The sequence below is a fragment of the Delphinus delphis genome, chromosome 21 (assembly GCF_949987515.2).
Source record: "Delphinus delphis chromosome 21, mDelDel1.2, whole genome shotgun sequence".
Classification (NCBI taxonomy): Eukaryota; Metazoa; Chordata; class Mammalia; order Artiodactyla; family Delphinidae; genus Delphinus; species Delphinus delphis.
Window position 1 is genome coordinate 24,791,623 of NC_082703.1, and position 27,089 is coordinate 24,818,711.

The 27,089-nt window shown below is 47.2% G+C and overlaps 1 protein-coding gene across 2 annotated transcripts in view; it reads left to right on the plus strand.

Moving 5' to 3' along the window:
- DLGAP2 (DLG associated protein 2) overlaps nt 1-27,089 on the plus strand; it is a 719,605-nt gene that overhangs the window by 628,581 nt on the left and 63,935 nt on the right. For both annotated transcript variants that reach the window (XM_060001227.1, XM_060001228.1), the window contains exon 7: nt 6,587-6,798. In XM_060001227.1, the coding sequence (XP_059857210.1) occupies nt 6,587-6,798 (212 nt within the window). The remainder of the gene's footprint in view (nt 1-6,586; nt 6,799-27,089) is intronic.

Genomic DNA, 27,089 nt, shown 5'->3' on the forward strand with positions numbered 1-27,089 from the left:
ATATTCTACTCTGTCCACGTTTACCAGTCAAGAAGGACGAGGGCTGTGTGTGACTGTGAATGTGCACGGTAGAAATCAAAGGAGAGCTGACGCTTGGGCTGGCGGTTCTCTCTTGTGCACGGGGGTCAGGGAAGGATGTTAGCGGCATCCCTGGCCTCAAGCCTCCAGCGGCCAGGAGGCAGTCTCCCCACCTTGGAGATGACCAAACTTGTCTCCGGACGTCACCAAGTGTCCCCGGGAGACAGAATTACCCCCAGCTGAGAACCACTGGGGTTGTCCCAAGAGCGTGAGAGTTAGAACTAGGTGGACTTGGGTTCATCAGAAGCCGACTCTCCTGGGCTGGGGGCAGGGACCCCTCCGCCTGCAACTCCTCCCCCCGGGCGCTGCCTCCCCACCCTCAGCATCCCTCCCAGCACCACCCACCTCTCAGGTGTCCAAGCTCAGCTGGGAAGCCTTTTTATGAGACGCCTTCCTTTTTTTTTTTTTTTAATTTTTTTCTTTTTATTTTGATATAATTTTAGATTTACATAAAAGTTGCAATAATAGAAAACTGAGATATACCCTTCACCCCATTTCTCCTGTGTTAACAACTTAGATAAACATAGCACCGTTATCAAAATCAGGAAATTAACAACGTTATAATATTACTAACTTAAAAACAGATCTCATGGGAATTTCACCAGTTTTCCCCGATGTCCTCTTTCTGTTCCCACAATCTTTTAGTTATCGTGTCTCCTTAATCTCCTCCAATACATGGTGGTTCCCCAATCTTTCCTTACCTTAATGACCTTGACACTCTCGAAGAATAATAGTTATTCTGTAGAGTGTCCCTCAGTTTGGGTTTCTCAGATGTTTTCATGATGAAAGTTATGCATTTTTGGCAAGACTACCCAGAAGTGATATCGTGTCCTGTTCAGTGCATCATATCAAGGGGTACGTGATGTTTATATGTCGTATCAGGGGTAATGCTAACCTTGATCCCTTGTTTAAGTTGGTAACCTCAGTTGTTTTTGTACGCAGTGGTTCTGGAACATGTGCGACACCTTCTTGTGAAACGCCTTCTCAGGTCCTAGGAGGCTTGTTTATAGCTAAACCACGCCCTCTCCAAAGTCCATGCATTTATACCCGTTGTGCGATTGTTTAAACAACTTTCCTGCCCGTAACCATGGCTCCTAAACATGTCAAACCAAGTATCCTGTTTATAGCAAATATTTCACGGTGTCTCCTGGACTATTCTAAAATGAAATTCATGTGTAACCGACCTACACACACTATTCTGAGTATAGATTTGACCCTTGAACGACACAGGTTGGAGCTGCGTGGGTCCACTTGTAGGTGGAATTTTTCAGTAGTAAATGCTCAGCACTACGTGATCCACGGCTGGTTGACTCCTCAGATGCTGAGCGAAGCACGTGGAGGACTGACTACAAGTTATCCTCGGATTTTTGGCTGCGTGGAGGGTCAGCGCCCCAACACCTGCATTGTTCAAGGGTCAGCTGTATAGGTTTGTTTACGTGTATAATGTGCCCAAACGCTAATAAAACAGAAATAAAAGGAGGGTCACTTTTAACTAAGAACATGAATTTTAATATAAAAATGTCTGGGCACATGACAAACATGTACAGAAGGAAGTATTCGGACGCTTGTTTCTGGATGAAGACACAGTAATTTAGACCTGTGGAGGGAATAGTCATGATTCACGCACCACCAGCACATTCACCCACCAGATGGGATTTTCGGCAATGGTCCACATTTCTTGGGGAAGGATCACACCAAACAAAGTTCTCTCTTCCCTTGATTTACATGGTTAGTTGCATTCCTGAAAAATCCACTGTTCATTAAGACCATGCAAATGAAAAAAGCAAAACAACTTTAGTTTACATACAAAGAAGAGTTAGATTCAAGGCTCAGGTCATTATAGACAGAAAAGCATACAGCACACAAGCCAGTTCTTCACGGGGGTGGGATTGCGTCATGCTTTCCTGCGAACGAGCATCTCTGGCCCCCAGGATGCTGGTCGTGTCCCCCAAGTATGTGGCACTCACGGCTTCCCCCGATGGATGTCTTGGGTGGCCCTAGAGGGTGTCCCCACTTGGAACCGTTGTTGTTTACTGTAAAAACCTGCAACTGAGAAGCCCAGCTGTCTTGCTGTCAATTATATTCCCAGTGGCGAGCGTGCCTGTCATGCATTTAAAACAAAACACAAAAACTTTCTGGAATGAATGGAGAAGACATTTCCCTACAGGGACACACAGCGTTTGATGACATTTTTTTCCTTGGTTTCAACACCTGAAAGAGAATATTATTACGAAACCCCGGCCCTTGTCACCCGTGCCTTGCTGCTTGAAAGGAAGAAAGGACATTTTAACCTGCCGCGTTGAAGTTTCCTTCAAGCAAGGAGCAGGAGACACTGAACTGTACACTCAACTCAACCTTAGGAAAATGCCTATTTAGACATCATAAATATCACTCTATGCAAGTAGGAACTAAAGTAATAATTATCGCCTAATGCAGCAAAGATCACGCATGGATTTGCAGAGGTCAGTGGTCACTGTGAAAGGAAGTTCATTTGTTCGTTCATTAAAGCACTTGTGGGTTTGGGGCCAACCCTGGCCACCCTTACCTGCCATTGCAGGCTTTTGACGCTGTAATGTACCCAAGAAAGAGTTATTGACTGAGACACGGTGGCATTTTCGTGTCACTCCCTTGTTCTTTTGACAGCCTGGAGACATGTGCTTTGGAAGCGGTATTCAGAGCCCACGCTTGACTCTGGTTTACCCTCCTTCTGTATTGAAATCTCTCCTGTCAGAGACTGCGAAATTGGCGGCTTACATCAGAAACAAAAAAATACAAGCTGCTCTCATTTGTTAGTTAATTCACAAGCTGCTGGGGAGAAAATCTTTGTTTTTTTTACGGAAACATGTTTTTAATTCACAAAAACTCCATAAAGCTGCCAGTGGGGATGCATGTTTCCCGGCTCCTCTCCATCTGTCTCCTGCCGTCTGCAGCCTCCTCCCGGGAGCGCCCGGCCCATAGAGGAACCCCCGGCCTCCTCCTTCCTGGGCCTTTGGTGCCTCCCTCTTCATTTTTTTTTTTTTTTTTAACATCTTTATTGGAGTATAATTGCTTTACAATGGTGTGTTAGTTTCTGCTTTATAACAAAGTGAATCAGTTATACATATACATATGTTCCCATATCTCCTCCCTCTTGTGTCTCCCTCCCTCCCACCCTCCCTATCCCACCCCTCTAGGTGGTCACAAAGCACCGAGCTGATCTCCCTGTGCTATGCGGCTGCTTCCCACTAGCTATTTATTTTATGTTTGGTAGTGTATATATGTCCATGCCACTCTCTCACTTTGTCACAGCTCACCCTTCCCCCTCCCCATATCCTCAAGTCCATTCTCTAGTAGGTCTGTGTCTTTATTCCCGTCTTTACCCCTAGGTTCTTCATGACCTTTTTTTTTGTCTTAGATTCCATATATATGTATTAGCATATGGTATTTGTTTTTCTCTTTCTGACTTACTTCACTCTGTAGGACAGAATCTAGGTCCATCCACCTCACTACAGATAACTCAATTTCGTTCCTTTTTATGGCTGAGTAATATTCCATTGTATATATGTGCCACATCTTCTTTATCCATTCATCTGTTGATGGACACTTAGGTTGCTTCCATGTCCTGGCTATCTGCCTGCTGCTCAAATCCCAGGAAGTTAAAGCCCAGACCCCTCCTCCAGGAGGCCTTCCCAGATCATTTCCTCTCTGTCCACAGCTTCCACTGGCTGCTTCCCTGTTTTCCCTCCACACCTGCTTCTGTAGCCCTAATTAAACCATAATTCACTTTCTTTTATGCCTGCCTTCCTACTGAAATGTACTGTCATTAGGGACTAAATTTTCTAAAGTTTACTTCTTATTACACTAGCAAGATATATGATCCATGTAGAAAAATTAGAAGACATAAGTGTAAGGAAAAATCATTGAGAAACCCGTGGTCAGTATCTCCCAGGGATGGTTCCACATCCTTCCGGCTACATGTCTATGCATGTTGCAGGCATATCTGTCGTTAAAGTATAAGAACACGGAGTGCATATGCTAAAATGCTCACGCCCATGAACACCCTTCGTCGGCTACATAGCAATTCTTCTGCACAGTATCCATGGCATGCTTGTAGTAAATATTTCCCGCCACCCCGTGAGATGTTATCAGTTTTCCTCCTTTGACCCTAATGAATGGTTCACAGTCCCTGGCATGAATCCTGTTGCCTGGGGACATTGCTGGGTCAGAGGCACCCACAGTCTGAAGTCTTCTGATACGTGGCTGTAAATGTTGGACCCACATTACCACCTGGCGTGAAATGGCGTGGAAATGTCTGTGCCCACACCTGTCTCCATCCTGGTAATTTGTTCTGATGGTGGAAAACTGACTTTTGGTAAGAAAACCCATGGATGAGGACCTAAATGCCCAGAGAAGCTCAGTCTTCCTTCTTCCTTGTGCCCCAAATCCTGAGAGTCAGGAGATACCTTCTATGTGCGTAAATCTACGCCCGTTTCCCGGGGGGCTGATTGCTTGCTCTGTCACCGGGCCTTTCTCTCCTCCCACCGTGTCTCTGGCGGTTCTGCACTGCCGTCTGTGGCCTCGTGCCCGCCCGCCCACTCTGGACCACCCCCAGGGTCACTGTCCTCTTGAAACCCCCTGGAGACGGGCACTCAGCACCCGGCAACACGGAGCTTGGAAATGCCACCCACGCGGCCCCTGCTCTGCAGCTGCAGGGACTCGGCTGCGGACCCCCCAGGGCCACACAGCCCTGGGGGTCACGGTCCACTGAGGACCTGGAATCTCCACCCTGTTAAGCCCCCTCCTCTTCCTGTGTGTGGCTGCGATGTCTCCACGCGCTTCCCGTGGACCTACGCCAGCTTGGGGTGGGCGGAGGGGGAGCTGTTTTAAAACACAAACTGCAGGCAGGACCCACGACGTGTCACCACGGGGCCTGGACGGGCTTGATGCCCACCCCCTCACCTCTCAGTGAGGGGCCGCCCTGTCCCTACTTGTCTTGGCCGGAACCGCAGAAGGTACATCCTGTCCCATCCCCGGTTTCCCCTCCTGGGCTGTAACATGCGAGATGTCTGAAGATGTGTTTTAAGAAAATGGAGAAAAGGTGCCTTCAGCTGAAAACTCTGCCTTTCCATCCAGGCATGTGCGTCCCTGGCGGGGATGGTGACAAATGGGCCCACTGGCACCATCAAAACTGGAAAGGTGACAAAGGAACATATCTACGAAACAGAAACAGACTCACAGACACAGAGAACAGACTGCGGTTGCGAAGGGGGGCTGGGGGAGCGGTGGATTGGGAGCTTGGGGTTAGCAGGTGCAAACTATTATATATAGGATGGATACACAACGGGGTCCTACTGTATAGCACAGGGAACTCTATTCAGTCTCCTGTGATAGACCATAAGGGAGAAGAATATGAAAAATAGATATATACGTCTATAACTGAGTCGCTTTGCTGTACAGCAGAAATTAACACAGCATTGTAAACCAACTAGACTTCAATCAAATTTTTTAAAAACCCTGGAAAAATGGCAGGACTCCTCTTAGGATGATTTGAGTGTCCGTAAGTCTCTGAATAGTCACCACAGGAAGAACCCTGTCTCCGAAGACTGTCAGTACAGACTTGCGCCGTCCTCTGTCTCGGTGAAGAGTACTCCGGGAGATCACGTCCTGCAGCACGGAGAGCACGTGTTAGGTCCTTGGACTGCGTAACTCCGTGTGACGGCGCGGGCACGTGCGGAATCGTGCAGCCCTCTACCCTCAGCCGCTGCTTGGCGTGGTTTGGGTCTTTGTAAGGGTCACGGCTGGTGGAAGGTGAGCTGCACGGGGCAGGCGCGTGCGGTGTAGACACCCTGAGACTTGTGTGTGCTGTGTGAGCACACCGGGTTTCCCAGATGGGGGGTGGACACGGAGTGCAGGCCTGCTTCATCCTCTTCGCGGCGTAGCCCATGCACCCCGGAAGTGACACAGAAGCGCTGAGGGGGCGTCGCTCTGCTGGGACCCACGCCGTGGACAGCGTTCGGGGTCTGAGTCCCCACCCAGCGCAGTGTGTGCTTCCCGGGCGTGCAGGGCCCTGGCGTGGGGGCCCGACGGTGGGGTGCGCCCCTGTCAGCCCTCGCCACGCAGCAGGGTGTCCTCCTTTGGTCTCCTTCTTCCTCTTATTTCTTGTTCTCCACACTGGGGACCTCTTTTTCCACTTTTCTCAAGTTTCAACTGCTTTCCTACCAGAAGGAAATAAATCTAAATGTTAGTGGTGCTTTTTTCCGGGTTTTGAGACTACAAACGGGTTTTTCTTTCTAACATTGTCTCACTTTTCCCATAACATTTATTACTCTTATAACAGGGGAGAAAACAATAATTGTATATTAATGTCCTTTGGGGATTTGAATGACAGACCCCTAAGAAGCGTGTGACTTTCACTGCTGAGTGACCATAACAAGCTGTGTCTTCACGAGCTCCGAGGATTTGTCCCCAGAGAGGCAGTAACGGGATTCTGACGCCAAGGCTGACGCACGCCCTGTCTGTTCTCTCCTAGGTGCCCCAGGACGAGTGGGGAGGGTACCCCACGGGGGGCAAAGACGAGGAAATTCCCTGCAGAAGGACGAGGAGTGGCAGTTACATCAAAGCCATGGGTGACGAGGAAAGCGGGGAGTCGGACTCCAGCCCCAAAATGCCCCCCAAGGTGGCGCTCCGGCCAGAGCCCCTGCTCAAGTCCATCGGACAGAGGCCGCCGGGGGACCTCCAAACGTAAGCCCCCCACGCGCCTCCCTCACCCCAGCCCAGGGCTCTTCTCACGCCGACCGCGGCCGGTTGTCCAAACACCCTAGAAAAAGTCCTGGGTTGAAAATATTAGGCTCAATGGCTGTCAATTTTCAAGTCATCAGACCTTCGGTTATTTACTCATTGCATAGTAATTAAGGAAATACCCTTGGGCAGTTTCTATGTCAAATATTAATTTTCAAGTACCTATCATAGCCGATGACCCATCCGTGTCTTCTCAGATCATTCCAGCAATTGATCAGGAGCACATCTGTGTGAGTGTGTGTGTGTGTGTGTGAAAATCACAATGGGGAATTTTTTGTTTACTATAACTTTACAAGTGCACATGTAGGCAACAAGTTTTTTGCAGGGTAGGGGCAGGAACTGGATTAATTTTACAAATATCATAGCATGTGCTTTATATATTTGTCCAAAAATACATTGGGTTTTTTTCTGTTTTTTCTTTAACTGAAGTGTAGTTGACTTACAATGGTGTACCAGTCTCTGCTGTACAGCAAAGTGGCTCAGTTATACACACAGAGACATTCTTTCTTGATATTCTTTTCCATTATGTTTTATCCCAGGAGACTGGATATAGTTCCCTGTGCTCTACAGTAGGACCTTGTTGTTTATCCAGTGTATATACACTAGTTGCATCTGCTAATCCCAAACTCCCACTCCATCCCTCTCCCTGCCCCTTGGCAACCACAAGTCTGATCTCTGTATCTGTGAGTCTGTTTCTGTTTCATAGATAGATTCGTCTGTGCCATAGTTTAGATTCCACATGTAAGTGATATATCATACGGTTATTTGTCTCTCTCTGACTTACTTCACGTAGTATGATAGTCTCTAGGTCCATCCATGTTGCTGTAAATGGCATTATTTCATTCTTTTTTATGGCTCAGTAGTATTCCATTGTATATATGTGCCACGTCTTCTTTATCCATTCCTCTGTCGATGGACATTTAGGTTGTTTCCATGTTTTGGCTGTCGTGAACAGTGATGCAATGAACATAGGGGTGCGTGCAAAGACACACTGTTGATAAATTTAACTAATTTCCAAAATATAAACAGAGGAAACTAGGAACTCGGCTATTCCTTTGAACTATGAAAATATGCCTGTAATTCTTAGCAGTCACCTTGTGTGTTTTTGGTCCTTCCAGCTAAGTCTGGATGTAAGTGCAAAGAACTGTCTGCTTTTCCCACCACGAGCTGTGGCTTCTCTGGTGTGAAGGTTCAGCAAGAGGGTGAAACAGCAGCTCAGTGCTTTGCCAGTGTTGCATCCAGAGTTGTTCTTGTAACGTAGTGAGAGGATGAGGCTGTGACCGGGGTGTCACCTTTGTGTCATCCCCCACCCGTGCCCCGTGCACATGGCGACATGTGAAACAATGGTGTGATTTCTCCTGATAAACCCAGTCATCCGTTAAATGTTACCTCACAGGATGAAAAATTTAAATTTTGAATTGACCCGTATCCTACATTTGACAAACGTGAACGGTACCTTTATGACCTCGTTCACTTAAATCCCTCGGCAGTTGTGTTGGGGATGCCAGGCACGAACAGATGAGGGAGGCAGCGACGCCTGTCTCGTCCCTTACGGGTCCCCTAAGGTAAGGCGCTGCCTTACACAGAGGAGGTGGTCAGGGGAGGTTTGTGAATCAGTGCCTAGGAGCCAAGCCAGAGGCTCGCCCTGTGGAGCTGACAGAGGGATAACGGGAAGGGGGCGTGCAAGCAAAGAAAGCAAACCGTTGCAAGAGGTTGTCAGTGGAAGGTTGTGCTGGGAACTTAAGAAGTGAGGGTTGGGCTTCCCTGGTGGCGCAGTGGTTGAGAGTCTGCCTGCTAATGCAGGGGACACCGGTTCGAGCCCTGGTCTGGGAGGATCCCACATGCCACGGAGCAACTAGGCCCGTGAGCCACAACTACTGAGCCTGCGTGTCTGGAGCCTGTGCTCCGCAACAAGAGAGGCCATGATAGTGAGAGGCCCGCGCACAGCGATGAAGAGTGGCCCCCGCTTGCCACAACTAGAGAAAGCCCTCACACAGAAATGAAGACCCAACACAGCAAAAAATTAATTAATTAATTAATAAACTCCTACCCCCAACATCTAAAAAAAAAAAAAAAAAAAAGAAGTGAGGGTTTAGGGGTGGGGAACCAGAGGCATCACCTGACCCAGGCACGCAGTCGTCGAGGGCTGGACCAGGCACTGGTCTCCCCAGCTTCATTTGGGGGTGCCTGAAGACACATCTGAGAACTCTGGGTTATCTGAAAACCCCACCCCCCCGGGCAGCAGTTGTGCTTAGCAGGTCTTGAGGTTCTGGTCCGCTGGGTAGGGTCACCGACTTAACTCCTCATTTTAAAAGTTCGTGATTCATTTCATGATTGTGCACTTTGAAAGCGAACCATGAAAAAGAAATAAAAGCAAGCAGTGTTTGAACTGTGAGCAGGGATCAGACCTTTTAAGAATTACGGGGGCTTCCCTGGTGGCGCAGTGGTTGGGAGTCCGCCTGCCGATGCGGGGGATGCGGGTTTGTGCCCCGGTCCGGGAGGATCCCACGTGCTGCGGAGCGGCTGGGCCTGTGGGCCATGGCCGCTGGGCCTGCGCGTCCGGAGCCTGTGCTCCGCAGCGGGAGAGGCCGCAGCGGTGAGAGGCCCGCGCACCGCAAAAAAAAAAAAAAAAAAAAAAAGAATTACGCACTTTGGGGCTTCCCTGGTGGCGCAGTGGTTGAGAGTCCGCCTGCCAATGCAGGGTACACGGGTTCGTGCCCCGGTCCGGGAAGATCCTACATGCCGCGGAGCGGCTGGGCCTATGAGCCATGGCCGCTGAGCCTGCGCATCCGGAGCCTGTGCTCCGCAACGGGAGAGGCCACAACAGTGAGAGGCCCACGTACCGCAAAAAAAAAAAAAAAAAAAAGAATTACGCACTTTGTTTTCCTATTGACAAAGTCCCTCATCCCTGTCTGCTGACCCCAGACTGGTCGTGCTCCCTGGAGCCCTGTCCCCAACCCTTGAGTCCTCCCCGCGGGACCACGATTCCCTTCTCCAGCGGTCAGCACCTGCCTCTCGTCCCTCCCCTCATCTGTACCAGGCGCCAGTGCTGACGATGTTCAGAAGATATTGTTAGGAGCTTACATTCGTAAAGCCCACGTCATTACCCACCATAGTAAAAATTCCCTCAAAAACCCAAGAGAGTGATGGAGAGGCAAGGCCACTGGACAGAGTAACCATTCACCAACCGCGTGTGGAAGTGGAGCCAGGGGTTCATCCACAGAGGCTTCTAGCCCCAGCACACCCGCTGCACTTCATACCTCGGGAAACCTGGGGGAAAATGAATAGAAGATGCTGCCTAACACCTGCTCCTGTTCTCAGCTCACTTACGTCTGCGTTGGCCTTGCAAACACTGCCCACTCTGTCTGCAGAGATAAGCCCTCGGTCGGGCCCTTCTTCCCGTTATTCTGTGTCTATCACTCCGTTCATCCCTCCGACACGTGCCGGGCACTGTGCTAAGTTCTCCTTACACGTGTGTGGATTATTCTTTTCCCCCAAATCTGACACTGCGATGGAGATGTGAAGGGGAGGGGGCAGCACCCTGTGACATGTCCAGACGACACCGTGCCCTGCAGGACTCCTCTGCTAATTTGCAAAGTCCGTGAAACTCCCATAACAAGTCGCTCTTTGTGTTAACATGAAATTTCTCTTTAAAATATATTACTGGGAGGTATAGCAAGTAAGTTGTTATTATTGCCTGCTAGGCTCTTAGCACATCTTAGCATTTTATAGGTTTCAATATAATTTCACTTATTTTCGTCCTAAATGGCATCATGAAAACTCAACTCTTTACCCAGGGAAATAAAAGCTGTGCCCATTTTATGGAACAGAACCCTGAGTCAGAGGAGCAAGGTACTGAAGGCCACGGAAGGGACCAGGGGTTTGAAATGAAAAGTTCTTTTAATCCCATGTCCGAGGAAAGTATTTCACCCAAATAGCAGGGTCGTGTGCCAGGGGCCCAACATGATCTCTGAGGGAAGGGAAGTGGTAGTTCTAAAGGGTGTTTAAAATATGACTGAAAGCCCTCAGATTTAGCAGTGCACTGCATGTTTTCCCTCTGACACCACAGAACTTCACCAGCAGGAGCTGACAGAACGGTTTAAGAGTCAAGTGATAAACATAAGAATTGGTGTCTGCCAACCTCCTTTAGGTTTTATTCTCAGTATGCACCATTAATTCTATTCACACTCATAATGGTATTTAAGAATGCAGATGAACTAGTCAGATGAACCTAGTAATTATACTTTAGTTTTAATTTGATGGATTGATGTTCTTATCGTTGAATTATCATATGGGCACATTGAAACCTTAGGAATCTTACGAGCCTCCCAAGTCACAGTAAACACTGGTATAAAATGGACTTTCCCAGCAGCCCTTCTTCAATCTGCGCAGCTAAGACCTGAAACGAGATTGGCTGTTTAGCTGCCTGTTACCAGCCCTTTTGAGCCGTGTAATATAAAACCCCTTCTGTGAAGGCTGCACGTACTCAGAATGCTTGACCTCTGGGAACAGTGATTCTGTTGAACACTGTCTTGTCTTCCTGCTGTTAAACCGAGAAAAAAGTCAGTCTTCTCATTAATAATTGAGTGCATGTCCTTATTACACATATAAGGATTTTCGCTTTCACCTTGCTGTGTTCTCTATAGAGTGCAAGGTGAGAGAAAGTCTTTTCACTCTCGAAAGAAAAATGAAACAAAAAAAGACACGCAAAGACCTGTCACAGCTGTCTTACTGCTCAGAATTCTCAACAGTTGTGTTGACTGATCAGGAAAATCAGACCCCCAGGGTGGGGACAGACCCTGTCTCTCTGTGGGTCAGACCCTGCCCGTAGGCAGACACCATTTAGAATTATTTTAAATGAAGTGCAAATTTCAAGATGCTACTGAATCTGATTTACTAGATTTTTAAATTAGCTTATGTATTAGTATCTGGAGAATTCACTTTTTATAATTATGAAAGGTAGACCAACTAATTTAATTCGGGGTATTTTTTTCTGCTTAGTTGAATTGAGAAGTCAAAGCTCTAATAATTTTGAACATCTCTGAGTCATTCTCTCAAGAAGGTAGCATTTTAAATTTATAGAGAAAGGAGAGCTTATTTTAAGAACTACTTCATATGTAAAGATAAACTCAGGTGGGTTACAGATATAAGAATCATATTTGTACGTGTGAGTATATACAGGTATGTGTGTGTGTGTGTGTGTATATGTGTGTGTATACACGTATGTGTATATTCATGTGTATGTATATGTGTATATATATACATGAATGTGTGTATATGAATATTTTACAATCTAGGGTTGGAGAAGGCATATCCAAACCTTATTCCACAGTGAGAAACTACAAGACACTGACAGATTTTAATTCATAAAACTAAAAACGTTCTCATGGTAAAAGCCAACAAACAAATCAACAAGCTAAAAGTACGGTCACCAAAGTAAAACAACCCTAAAAACCTGGGGAAATGTTCCATAATACAGGTGACACGTTTTCATACCCTTAATACGAAGAGATGCCTTACAAATCAGTAAGGAAAAAGTGAGCACTGTAGCTGTAAAAATGGACAAAGGCCAGAAAAGACTATTTATGGGACTTTCCTGGTGGCACAGTGGTTAAGAATCTGCCTGCCAATGCAGGGGACACAGGTTCGAGCCCTGGTCCGGGAAGATCCCACATGCCGCAGAGCAACTAAGCCCATGTGCCACAACTACTGAGCCTGCATGCCACAACTACTGAGCCCAGGTGCCACAACTACTGAAGCCCACGCACCTAGAGCCCGTGCTCCTCAACAAGAGAAGCCACTGCAATGAGAAGCCCGTGCACCGCAAGCAGAGAAAGCCCGCGTACAGCAACGAAGACCCAATGCAGGCAAAAATAAATTTAATTTTTTAAAAAGACTGTTTACATACCTTATCGATAATTGAAACTTAGAGAGTATTTTAGCATTCCACTTAAAACTAAAAATGTAAAATCTTATTCTAAAGGAGTTGCTGTCAAGCATGCGCACAATTCCATTGTATATCACTGTAAGGAATTGTAAACTGCCTACGCACCCATCCGTAGGCCTTGGGTCCCGCTTGGGGCAGTCTAGCCTCTGGATACACCTGTAAGCGGTGACACAAGTAAGACGATGTTCATTGCAACATCATCAGTAATAGCAGAAGTTTAAGACAATCCAGAGTTCACCACTGTAGTACTGATTGAATAATAGATATACAAGCATTAAAACGGTAGGATATTATTCATAGAATATACTAGAATATTAGGCAGCTATAAAAGATGAGGAAGATTTCTATGTACCGATTTGGAGCGATCCAGGTTACATCACCTTTAAAAAGCAAAGCATAGGACATTAGTATATAGCTGCCACTTTTCTATAATAAAATGGGAAGATACGATTAAAACTCATATCATATTTATATTATAAATTTTTATAAATTATAAATTATAGTATTATTTATATAAATATAAATAATCATTTATATTACATAAAGAAACAATAGAAGGATAAATAGAAACTAATAAAAATGTTTACCTCTAAGGAGTAAAGAGGAAGTAGGTGCAATAGGGCTGGGACCAGGACATCTCAATATGTCCCTTTTCTGTATATAGTGTTAACCTTCATTTATGCAAATGTGCCATCTATTCAGGAATATCAGAACTTAGAAGACACAATAAAAGAAAATAAAAGCCACTCAAAAAGCAGAGCAGCCAAGAGGAGATTTAGAGATAACCGCTGACAGAACTATCAGAGAGAACCTAAAAATAACGAATTAATGCCAAAGAATCTAAGGGAAAACGTGGACTACTCACGTACACAGAAGGGAAGTTGGCAGAGAGAGAAAAATTAGAAGAAAGAGGCGGCTAGAAATACTACAGATGAAAATCATGGTGTTAGAAGTAAGGAATTTTGCTGCTGAGCTCTTCAGCAGACTCAGCATAACTGAGTGATAATCAGTGAGCTTGAAGATAGGTCCACAGAGATCACAAAACTGAAACGCAAAGAAAAAAATGTAAGAAATAAAAAGTGGAAACGAGCATTCAAGAACTGTGGGAAAATATCAAACTGTCCAACACACCAGAATCCTGGGAGGAAAAGAGAAGGGGAAGCAGTCAATAGAAGAAACATTTGAAGACATAACGCCCAAGAATTCATAAAAATAATGAAAGACATTAAATCACAGATTGAAGCCTCTCAGAAAATCTCAAGAAAGATAAGTACCAGAAACAAAACAAAAGCCACACACATCATTTTCAAACTACCAGAAACCAAGGATAAAGAGACAATCTTAAAGGAAGCTGGAGAAAAAGACACATTACATACAGAGGAACAAAAAATTTTCACAGACTTTTTGTCATAAAGTATTCAAGCCAGAAAATAATGAAGTAACATCTTTAAAGTATTAAGAGAGCAACCTATTAACCCAGAATTCTAGACTTAGAGAAAGTATCTTTCAAAAATGAAAGTGAAATAAAGACTTTTTTCACAAAAACAAAAGCAGAGGAAAACATTGCCATCAGACCTGTACTAGGAGAAATATTAAAGGAAGTTCTTCAGGCACGAATATGGGATAATACGAGGACAGAGACATCTGGGGCTGTGCAGGAAAAGGACCGTTCCATATCTGCGTTGTGATGATAGCTACAGGACCATGCGCCTGCCACCATGCCCGGAGCTGTGCGGAAAGGGAGGGATGCTGACAGTGGGCAACTGAACCAGAACTGGAAAACCCAATCCTGCGAAATCAAAAACAGAGGGCGGAAAATGGAGTGTGTGCCAGCAGCTCCTCTGTGGCGAGGCATAAACATTGATCCGGGACAGGAGGAGGGGAGAGCCCTGCAGCCTCACCCCCTTTTTGCTGGTTCACATCAGGCAGCATAAGACATGCCCCTTGGCCGCTGGTTGGAGAGGAGATCGAACGAGTCACAGGAGAGAACCCCGGCTGGGAGGTGAGCGCCGGAGAAGAGCCGGGAAGCTGCGCTCAGATGGTCCCTCTGGCTCCTCACGTGCGCTCGGAGAAGGGAGCTTCCTTTTCTCCAGATGTACACTGACTTGGTCGTCTCGATGACCTAGACACCTGCCCGGTGACTCTCCTGGAATTCACTGGCCGGTAGCAACTGGTCGTGCCCCTTGGCTGCTGGGGAGGGGTCAGGTCTGCTTCGGGGCCACAGTGGGGTCAACCCAAGAAACCCCGAAAGGCACAGGGCATGCAGGATCCATCTAGAACAGCTCACTGAGCATCCCGCAAGGCCACTTACCCCATTTCTAGGGCCATCAATCTTGACTTTTCTGCTCTTTCCTGATGTGCAGCTCCCTTTTGAATTTGGCAGCCCCCCCCCACCCCAGCTCCTAGCATCTCTCACATCCCGACCCCAGGCCCAGTGTATCGCAGGCTCGTCTCCCCTCAGCATCCCGTTTCGGAGCATCCTCGCACCCCGGGCACCTGGCTGAGCCCCAGGGCAGATCCCTCACCCTCCAGCCCCTCGCAGCTTGGCAAGCCTTTCTTCTCACCCTTCCCAAGGCTCCTGGCAATCTGCCTTCCAGCCCTGCTGAACTCCCTGCAGTCTCCTGACTGCACCGTCGGCTCACACTTCCGCGCTCCTGTTCACCCTTCAGTACCCGCTGGGGGTTCCCTCCTTCTGGGGGTCTTCCTGAGTCAGTGCCCCGCCGGGCGCTTCCTGAGTCCTCTGCCCTTGCCTCTACCATACACGCGTCTGCTTTCCCTAACAGAGAGACGTCCTGTCTATAACAGCCATCGGATCTTCACTGTGTGGCATTTTATACGGGCCCCATACACACTGAATGAATGAAGAAAACTGACTTCTTATGAATCGCTAGTCAGGGATCATTGTTAATCAGCTTAATAAGTGAACTGCTATTAAGGGCACCAGTAAAATCATCATTTTTAAAGTTTCTAAAAGTAAAACTTATAAGTTGAAAAGATGTGTGAAAGCCCATTCACATTCACTCAACTCCTTAAACTCTCTAATAATTAGTCCCAAAAGGACCAGATGCTAGCCTCCTTGAAAATATCACACACCTTAAGTGTGCAAATCTTCAACCAATAGGGAACCGTTTGCTCCATGGAGAAGTATTCTCTTTCACAGTTTCCACTGCTACCCATGGTCTGGTGACTTCCACACCCTCCATTTCAGCTGGAAGAAACCACGAGGGTTTCTTCTGTGCCAGGTCACGTTAGAGCTGTTGCCAGCACTGCGAGTGTGTATTTGCAGCTCTGAAGAGTGCGACCTCCTGGCTTCCCAGGTAGCTGAAAATGTCTCTCATCAGAGACTGAACAGGAGGTAGGGACCGAGGGACACCTGGCGCTGTGCCCCTCAGGTCTCCACTCACTGGCGAAGCAGTCCCACTGCGGGCTTTGCAGACTCCGCAGGCGTCTGTCTGCGAAGGAAGGTGGACCTGTTCAGCACTGTGGCCTTTTTCTGTCTCTATTCATGGATGTCACCAGGATCTCACCCTCATACCTCTTCATTTATTTTGATTGTTTCTCTAGTAAATCCTCAGCTTTTGATTCTCAGACTATGGAATCAGCTCTGTGTTGAGTTATTATTCTCTACTGTTTTCTTGTTTTCTAATTCAGTGATTATGTCTTATTGTTAATTTTTTCTTTGTATTTCCTTAGATCTAATTTATTTCTCTCATTCTTCAGCTGAATGCTTATTTAGTAGTGAAAGTGTTTATGACTATGATGACTATTCCTAAGGGTGTACCTATACCTGCCTCACACATACCCTGATAGGTGATGCTTTTGTTGTCCCTACTTTCTGGATAGTCTGCAATTTTGTTTTGATTTTCACCTTGATCAGGGGTTTGAATGAATTAAATGAAGGAAAGATCAACTTACTGGGATAAATGTAGTAGCCACTAGTAACTATTTTTCTTCCTTTCAATTACTTTTTGAAACTTCAGTATTGTGTAGAGTTTTTAATACTGACCACCTTTTCTTTCCAGCCCTTTGGGCAGGGAACTTGATTTTAGAGAAACAGATAAAATATTGTTCTTTTTTCCAACGTTTTCCCATTTCTCATTGTATGAGCTCTCGATTCCCCCAAAAGTCGTCATTCCCGGTCACTCTCACGGCTGCCTATGCATTCACTCGCTCTTCAGTCTACCGCAGAGCTTTTGGCCTTTGTGCTCCCGTTCATCTAAGCGTGACATGTGCTTTCCAGCACAGAGCTGAGGACGTTTCCTCAGTTCACCTCATGCTGAACTGCCGGAGTTCAGATAGCATAATGGACAAAGAATTTGTCACACTTGAACAGTGAAGAGTGTTGAAAGCAATCACTCTTTAAACACAAGTCACTGTCTTTACCTCTGTGGACTTCAAACGTCTAACAGTGACACACAGATGGATCAGCTGAGCACTTGTGAGAGGTCAGACAGGGCTTTCTGTTAATAAACCAGAAGCCAGTGGCTGTCAAAGCACTGACTGTTTCCAGAGAATGCACTGAATAAAGAGATTAGAGCAAAGAGAGGCAAATCTGTAAGATGTGGGTGCAAAATTAAATAAAATTAAGCCAAATGGCTGAAGCAGCAGTGACTTTTACTAAGTCACATTATATGCAATTCTCCCGAATGTAGTAAAGGTGATTTAGTCTATTGAAATCATCGTCTTCCTTGGTGTGTGATAATTAATATATGAATTCTCCATTTATTTGGTCATCCAATAAGTAAGTGTATGTTAAGGGCTGGGTGTGTAAATAAGATATCAAGTAAATAAATGAATAAGTGTACAGAGTGCCAGGATATTAACTAGGCATCTAAAACTAAACAATTAATTTTAAATGACAGAAATCATTTTCACAGAGTTTAAAAGTGAGGTTTTGATGAGCTAAACTGCTTTTGAAATAATCATTTTATCATGGTTAAAAGTGTTTTTAAAATCTCTCTTACTGCGAAATTTGGCAATATGTATCCAAAAAACACTTACGTTCATTCTTCCCAGAGCCTCCAGTGAGAACTCAGTCTGACTGGAGGCTGGGTGTCCGTCTGTGATACCGTGAGCAGAGGACCCGGTCATGATGGGCCAGACTGTGACCTACAGTTCTGATGTGAGCTAACCCTTGAGTGTTGCCTTAAGCCAGTGAATTTATGGTAATGTGTTATGCAGTGTATTAGTCAGGGTTCTCCAGAAACATAGGGTGTGTGTGTGTGTGTGTGTGTGTGTGTGTGTGTGTAGAGAGACAGAGACAGAGAGACTAACTGTAAGGAACTGGCTCTCATGATTGTGTAGGCTGACAAGTTCAAATTCTGCAGGGCAGACTGACAGGCTAGAGGGTCAAGGAAGAATTTAGGCTGTAGCTCAAGTCTGAAGACAGTCTGGAGGCACAATTTCTCTTCCCGAGGAGGTCAGTCTTTCCTCTTAAGACTTTCAACTGATTAGATGAGGCCCACCCATATAATGGAGGGCAATCTGCTTACTCAAAGTCCACCAATTTAAATATTAATTGGAGCCCCAAAAATAAATAAATAAACCATCACAGCACTATCTAGAATACTGTTTGACCAAATATATGGGTCCCACAGTGTAGCCGAGTTGATACATAAGATGAACCATCAGACACAGCAGTAGAAAACTAATACAGGAAGTCACTAGGGAACTTCCTGGCACTCCAGTGGTTAGGACTCCACGCTTTCACTGCCACCGGACCAGGTTCAATCCCTGGTAAGGAAACTAAGATCCTGAAAACCAGTGGCACAGCCAAAAACAAAAGGAAGTCACTAAAATATTAGTAATGGTTATCTTTGGGTGGTGGATTTGTAGCTGAATTTTATTTTTTTTAATATTTTTCAACTTTTTCCAAAAGCGTATATTAACGTTAAAAGAAGAGAAGATATTGAAAATCAGTTGTATTGTCTTCTAAGCCCCCTCGTAACCTGTAATTACTGTCTCTCCAATAATAACACTGCATTTAAATGAATCTTCTTGTGTTGTAAAGTTACAATAGTAATGAATTTATGCTCAGTGACTTCATGAGACTTTTCAGCTGCAAGTGGAATTATAATTTTATGTGGATTTTAAAGCCATAAAATGAAATTTATTCCCAGTAGTATTCCCACATTTTGTGTCTCCAAGGCTCATGTTACATGAGACTTACAGTAAGAGATGCTGGTGGAGAGATGCGCGTCATTGGGAGTAGTTGTGGCTTGGTGTTGCCACCAGGGAACCTCTTCCTTGATGGAGTGAAAGGGATGAGCATTTGAGGGTTACTTACCTGGAGTCTCTCTAAAATCACTTCTAAGTCCAACACCACAAGGAGTACTTGGAAAAGGAGCCTCCAACATACCCCTGGTCCAGACAGTCAAGGGCTTTCCCAGCACGGATGCCCCTCTCAGCATCGGGCCCCCTCCCGATATCGGGTGACTTTCAACTGTTGCAGAGTTCCCATACTGAGAGTTTTCCATCTGTCATTTTCCTGCACAGTTGATGTCATAATTCTTCTTTTTTATCTTCTGTGTTTTTCTCTACTTCTTGATTAAATTGAATGACAGTGTATGCTCATTTCTTTTTATTATCCCTGTAATTGTCATCCAGTGAATGTTCAACAAACATTGCCAGCTGACTGGGACCCCATTTATGAACTCTTTGTGGTACAGTTACAATCTGATTTTTATTTCAAATGGAGGTACATTTAGTGATTATCTCCTATCACGACAGGGTAGTAGATTCTACCATTGATTCTTACGTTTGTACAGTGAGTATCAAATAGTTATTAAATTCAGCATTTGTCATTAAACGTTGCAATAGTCAAAGAACTCTTTCTTCTTAAGTAGCGTGTACCTCTTATTTTATACAGTGGTAGGTAATCAAATATTTAACCTATAAAATCAAGAGTCAGAAAATATAATGGAGTGAGAAAAATGGAAATACGTATTTAACTGCCTCCGTGGTATTTAATCTCAGGTGCTAATAGGGAAAATACTGGAACAAAGGTGGCAATTGCATGGTAGAACAGAATGTGTTCTCCCTACATACCCCGTCCTCTGCGCACACCAGCTGACGTGGAATTTATTTATTCGATGTGGTCTCCGTTACCAGACTTCCCTCTAAGTCTCCTGAGAGCACAGAACACGTCTTCGTTATCCTGACACAGAGTAGGTGCTTAATGATATTTGATGGATGGAATTGCTTATAAGGAAGTTTTAGCTGGGGCCAATTATGTGTGGTTATTAGAGATGATTTTTACTGTAACTTTGTGTCCCATGCAGCTCCTTTGTGAGGCTAATAATTCTCTTTAAAAATTTTTTAAAATTTTAAAATTCTCTTTAAAAAAAATAATTCTCTTTAAAAAAAAATGAAGGTCATACAGAGCCACTGAAGATTTCAAGGAGGCTAGCAGGTTTCTATTCTAGAGAGATCAGTCTGTCTGGGCGGACACAGTTAGGTGTCTATCAGGAGATCCAGATGACTTGTCAGGGGCTGCCTTAGTGATGGCAGTCGGGGTGGAGAAAATGTTTTGGGAGGTACACATGTTAGGGACAGAGCCGGACACGGGAGCAGGCACAGGCGAACCTCCAAGGCTGCGACTTGGGCGGGGCTGGGGGTGTGAGTCAGTGACAGGGGGAGGCTGGCAGGAGAAGCAGACGTCGGGAAGGTGCTGAGTCCAGCCTGGACACACTGAGTCTACAGTGGCGGAGAGGAGTGGCCCCCGCGGTCCTGGTGACCAGGTAAGAGACCAGACCTCCCAGACCCGGTGCTGCCTGCCTGCCGAGTGCCCGCTCTCTCTGCCTTCTGGGCCTGGTGGAGGGGTGGGCACGGTGGGGACATGTCAGAAAGACACAGACTGAACTGAAGGAGCCCCAGTGGCCAAAACTGGACAGTTTGAGCCACAGAAGAAATAATAATAAAGGTATTGGATTGTCATCCACAAAAGAAGCGCCCGTGAGTCCATACTAATATTTGCAAAGCACTGAATACATAAATGATGGGGAAGCAGGATAGTGCTTTCTTGCAGTAGAATTTTTAACATAGGAGGATTAGGGGAAAGAAAAGCACGCCTGGGCCGGCACCACCACGTTAACTGACGCAGCAAGAGCGACCGATGGGCGAGCGAAGGCTCATGTCTGCTTGGCCTCAAGATATCTGCCTACGAGACGTGTATTAGTTATCAAGGGAACAGTAGAAATGTCACAGTGGAGAACCAGAAGGACCCTCCCCCACTTAACCAGGTAATTAGGGTTGCAATCAACCCTCTGAGATGCAAAGACATCATACGCCCTGGATACGATGCACAGAGCAAGCTTCTGAGGGGTTCTCACCAGAAATGCATCACCTCCGCCTGATGATGGAAAAAGTCCACACCCCAGGTGAGGGGATAGTTACATAATAAGTGATGAACACTCTTCCAGAGCGTCCGTCATGACAGACAAGGGCGGACAGGCGAGTCGTCACAGGTTGGAGGAGATTCAGGAGCCGGGACAACCAAATGCAGCCTGGGATGGATCCTGGACCATGAACAGATCACTCGTGGGAAAGCTGGTCAAATTCTAATAAGTTCCAATTTCCTGGTGTTTCTGACTATACTACAATTATGTAAGATGTGAACATTAAGGAGAGGTGGGGGAAGGGTGTATGGAAACATTCTGCAATATTCTTGGAACTTTTTGTAGGTTCAAAATTATTGCAAAACGTTGTTTGTAGTTAATGATATGCTGTGGCTGGTAAACGTCACTGAAATCGGGTCTTTCTTCAGCAATTCCGCCGTCCGTTTACACATCACTGCTTGGAGGTCATGGCTGATCCAGGCTCTTTAGCTCTGAAGGTGAAAGGCTCAAGCAAAGTGGGGCATGTGCTGACTGATAAAACCAAAGTGTCCAGGGCTGGAGACACCCTGAGGCCTGCATCCGCAGAGGTCCAGGCAGCAACCCTGCAGACTCACTCCTGCTTTGCTGTGTGTTCGCTGCATCCAGACCCTCCCAAGCCAGGGAGGGATGGCCACGGCCCATGCAGGCTGGCACTGCCCAGTCCAGTTCAGGGCATCCGTTCATTTGCCGTCAAGCAGATACTGACCGAGCGCCTGTGAGGTGTCAGGCGCCGCTTAGGTGCTTTAGAAACATAATGAACAAAACAGACAGAAATCCCAGGCCTCGTGGTTCTTAGTGTGCGACAGAGGAAGACACGCCATTCACGTGATAACTAATCAGTAATAAAGGAGCGAAGGGCATCGCGTATTAGAGGCAGGAAGTGCCTCAGGGAACAATGATCCGAGTCTGGGGTCTGGTAGGCCTGCAGGTGTGGGTATGTGGGTGGCTTGGGGAGGGGGTTGCAGTTGAAGTGGCCTGGTCAGGGTGGGCTTCCCGGGAAGGTGACAGCCAGGCGCAGGTGTTGGCATGAGGACCTCTGAGAGGATGTCTGAGTTCCTGGTGGGGAGCGGGGCGTGCTGCAGAGTCACGGGAGAAGCAGGGTCCGGTGAGGCTGGAATAAGTCGCCAGGAGGGGAAACGTCGTCAGAGAGGCGAGAGGCGATGGGTTGGGTGGGAGGGCAGGTTAGCGGGGCCCCACCATCCACACGATCATAAATCCATTGCCGCGTTACTTTGGGGGACAGAGGGAGCCAGTGGTTTGAGCAGACAGGTGAAGTCATCTAATTCATGTCTTAACAGCCTTAAGGAGAAAAGTCACCCATGACCCTGATTAGAAGGGTGAGGCCAACTTTGTCCAGAGCCATCACGGTGGGTGTGGCCACCACTGCGATGGGTGTTACAGGGGTAGAGGGACCAGGCTCAACTGTGAACACACAAGGACAAGCAGGGGTTCCAGCCGGGGAGCAGGGTGGGGTCACGGACGGAAAGTCTCCAAGAGGAAACATCAGGGCTCAGGGATTCTGGCCAAACCCACCTTACAGGATTCTTGCTGCAGGCGGGCAGGTGATCAGACCTCATCTGGAGGAGAGTGGGGCACAGGGAGCCCCAATGGAACCGGGAGTGAGCAGATATCGGGTGAGGGATGCTGGCTACTCCGACTTGGCAGGATTCTCCCTAAAATTGGGCACTTTGGGGGCAGAGTCAGGAGGCCGGGGCTCGGAGGGGCCCAGCTGAAGCCTGTCAAGGAGAAGTTCTTTGTCAGCAGGAACGCTGGCTCCAGGGTGGAAGTTGGCCTGGAGAAGCTGCAAGGACAGAGGCAGGGAGACCAGTCATGCTGCAGTAACCAGCCTTCCTGATTCAGGTGATGGAGGCCACAGCAGGGCAGAAAAAGCCACAGCAAGAAACAGTCAGATTCTGGGTGTGACACAGCAGAATTTCTGAGAAAGTCACCGTCCTCGCAGTAACTGTGCTGGGTAACCCAGAAACGATTACGATCCGGGTGCTGGACCCGTAGCAGTGCTTCCCGGGGCGGCCAGCTGTTTCCACGGCTGGCTGATTTCACCCATCACTCACAAATTCTCTGGGTTTTCCATTTTCTTCCACACTGCCATTTTCTTGCTTCCTTTTGCCAACTGTACGTTGGAGTCATTGAATGTGGACTCTAACTTTTCTTTGATCACCACGATCCAAAGGTATTCAGTTAGCGTCGATTATCATCGTCTGTGTGCAGTCTCTTCCCCCCGAGAGCGTGAGCTCCGTGCACATGCAGGCGAGTTCTGTGTTTCGCGTCTGTGCCCAGCGCGGTGGCACCCAAGAGGTATAGTGGTTAAATACATAGGTAACAAGTTAATCAATGGTCAGGTATTCATCCAGTGTACCAGTTAGCCTGTTAATGGAATTAACTCCCTACGGGACCGCCATTACCTATAAGCCATACAGGTTGGTTAGCCCGACCAGCAGCGCTCATTTTGTCCCATTTGGTCGGCTTCTTCTGATTGTTTACATAGCAGGGACTCGGAAAGCTGGTCACTGGACCGCACGCCACCTCGGACGGGCCCCGAGAGTGCCTTTCCTGAAGGCGCAGGTCTGTCTGACCCACACCCCTAATGTCCTGGCCATTGGTAAAACTGTTGGGCCGGGCGATGACATCAGTATGAGCGTCACGTCACGGATCGGGTGTCCTGTTTCCCCGCCCTCGGATGAGGCACCGAGCCCAGCTCAGGGCTGAACAATCAATACATCCTGTCTTGGTGATTATCTGTCTAAGGGACCAGGCCTGGGAAAGGGTTAGGATGCTTCTAAGCCAGGCTGCACGTTCCCTCGTTGTTCTCCGGGCAGGATACACCAGTCAATACGTGACCGTTTAATGTTTGATGAGCTCCAGGGCAATGATTACACTCGAGTCTCCTCCGAGAGAAGAGTTCCCGACCCTGCCTCCCCGCCCTACAAGGACCTCAGGGCCCCATTTCTGCATCCCCACCTGCCCTGTGTCAGGGATTCCACAGTCACACGTCACCACTCTCAGCGCTCAGAGCAAAGTTGGCACAGGGGTGGCCGAGATGTTTAAACAACCACCACACCGGTGACCAGACGCTCTGGACTCTGACCGGAGGTGGTCAGCATCTGTGTGGGTTCAGACTTTCTCTCCAGGAAGCAGGGCTGAGTGAACTGTGCCCTGGGGGCCCAGCTCTAAGTGCTCGGTGGTTGCCCGTCTCGCAGATACAAACCTTGTCTCCCAGCACCAGCGGAAAGACTTTTCAAGAGTGTGTTTATTATTGTTTGTGGATGAAATAAACATCTAGATTCTCCAAAAGGTCCCTCAGTGGGGTCCCCTCTTCTTCTATCCAAGTAGACCTGCGTTTCTCAAAGTGTGGGCTTGTCCGTAGACCACCTGACATAGAATCACCTAGAATGTTCATTAAAATTTGGATTTGGGGCTGACCCCCCCCTTAAATCCATCTTGGGAACGTGGCCTAGGAATCTGCATTATTGGCAAGCCCCCAGGGGATTGTGATACAGGTTAGCACTTCTGAGACCATTAAATGAATGTTTTCCTGCTGCCCCGACACTAGCCTTTAATATAAACCGGCAACTGTCAGAAATTTTAATAAAGAAAAAAGCTCTGTACTTGCTTAAAAAACCATCTCAAACATAGAAGAAGGTGCGGATGTAATTAGCAATGAAAGGATCTCAGGCCAGAGGAAGATTCCCCTGCGATGGTCTCGAGAATAGTCGCTGAGCGGAGCCCTTGCCCAGCACTGCCGGAGGGAAGTCTGACGCTCTGTACGGGGCTCGTGGTGTGACGAGGTACATACTGCGGTCGCCTCTGTCTCTGAAGCCCTGGTAAGAGAAGTGGGATTGAGGTCATGACTCGGCAGCGAGCTTCTCTGAACCTTTGCCGCGGCCTGAGTCACTGAACCGCGTACACGACCCTGAAGTGCGTGGGGCTGGGCTGGTCGTTGTCACAGGGAGAAAGTCTGGGTCAAGCACGTTAGCGACGCACTCAGCCTCACACTGCGAGGGTGGATAGAGGGAAATTCAGACCCCGGACCCAGGTCCCCTGGCTGCAAACCTCTGCTCTTCTCGGCCCGCAGCCCCTCCCTCTTTGCAGGGGTTGGTTGGGGGGCGCACGTTAAGGTGAAGCTGAAAGCCCTCCTTTTGCGTTTGTCTCCGGTCACGTGGATGGTGACGTGCAGGTCCTTTCAGAGTAGAAGGTTTATCACAGCCCAGAGAAGGAAGCCCATTTCCATATTCTCCTGAGGTCTTTTTGTTCACAGCTCAGAAAGCGGATGGTGGCAAGAATTTCTCCTGATTGCACCAATCGAACCGTCTAGTGAGACCAGCCTGTACTTTTTCCATTAGCTTTACAAACTTTCCGCATCCTTGTTTGCCTAAGATGCCGCTTCAGGGTAGGATTTTTCCACTTAGCAATCTGAGACCTTGCGCTCTGCTCCATTTCAGCAACCACCCCCAGCCCCGTGACTTAAAGTTCTCTCATCTAAGGGAGGAAACAAAGCACGAGGCCCTGTGCTGGCTCTGAGGCCCTGGGTCAGTGACGGCGCCAGAACCAAAGCTGGCAGCTCTCTGCTCTGGAGAGAAACCGTTGCACGGTTTTGTATTCTTCTGAAATATTATTTTATCACACAGTTGTAATAATGCATTGCAAATGTTTTTAAATATATGTATCATACTAAAGTAACACGTGCAGGCTTTGGAGGTAGCGATCTTTGTGCAGAATCTGTAGCGCCTGCTCTGGGACCTTTGGGGCCTGGGTCCCCTCTCAGGAAGGATCCCCTTGCCTTCATGAAGTAAGTGGGTTGTCGTCCCTTCCCCAGAGAATCGTAGACAGCCTCAAAGGCGGTGAGCACAATGAAACCGTTTTGTGGTCACCTGTGCGGCCTTGGGGCCTCCCCTCCCCTCTCGGTGATGCCCAGGGCCCGTGAACACACTGTGAACTGGTGGGTGGGGCCTCAGCTTCCTTTGGAAAATTCCTCCCAAATCATCCACGTGAACATACATTTCACTTCAATTGACAAGTGACAGAAAACGAAATATTGTCCTTTTCTCGTCTGATTCCTAACAGCTTTACTAAGATACAGTTTATAGATCGTGCCATTCACCCATTTGGCGTATACAGTTCAGTGGCGTGTAGTGTATTCACAGAGGTCCTTGTGATCAACGTCAGGACATGTCTTCACACGGAAGGAGCCCCGCACCCACCGGCAGTCACTCCCCAGATCCCTCCCCAGCCACAGCCACCAATGTGCTTTGTGTCTCCGCGGGTTTGCCAGTTCTGGATGTTTCATGGACGTGGAATCCTACAGTACGTGCCCTGTGTGTCCAGCTTCCTTCCCTCAGCATGTTTCTAAGGTTCCTCACTTTGTGGTGGGTGTCAGTTCTTCCTCTCTTTTTCTGGCTGAATGATATTCCGTCACATGGCTACGTCACCGTTTATTTATCCATCCGTCCCTTGATGAACATTTAAGTTGTGTCCACTTTGGGGCTCTTATGAATAATTCTGCTGTGAACATTCTTGCACAGGTTTTTATATGGACGCTTATCTTCATTCTCTCGTTCCTGGGGGTGGAGCTGCAGGGTCATTTGGGAACGTCAGATGCATCCTTTTGAGGAGCTTCCGGACTGTTTTTTTTGTTTGTTTGCTTGTTTTCTGTTTTTTCACCTCTTTATTGGAGTATAATTGCTTTACAATGGTGTGTTAGTTCAGCTTTATAACAAAGTGAATCAGCTATACGTATACATATGTCCCCATATCCCCTCCCTCTTGCGTCTCCCTCCCACCCTCCCTATCCCACCCTTCTAGGTGGTCACAAAGCACCGAGCTGATCTCCCTGTGCTATGCGGCTGCTTCCCACTAGCTATCTGTATTACATTTGGTAGTGTATATATGTCCAC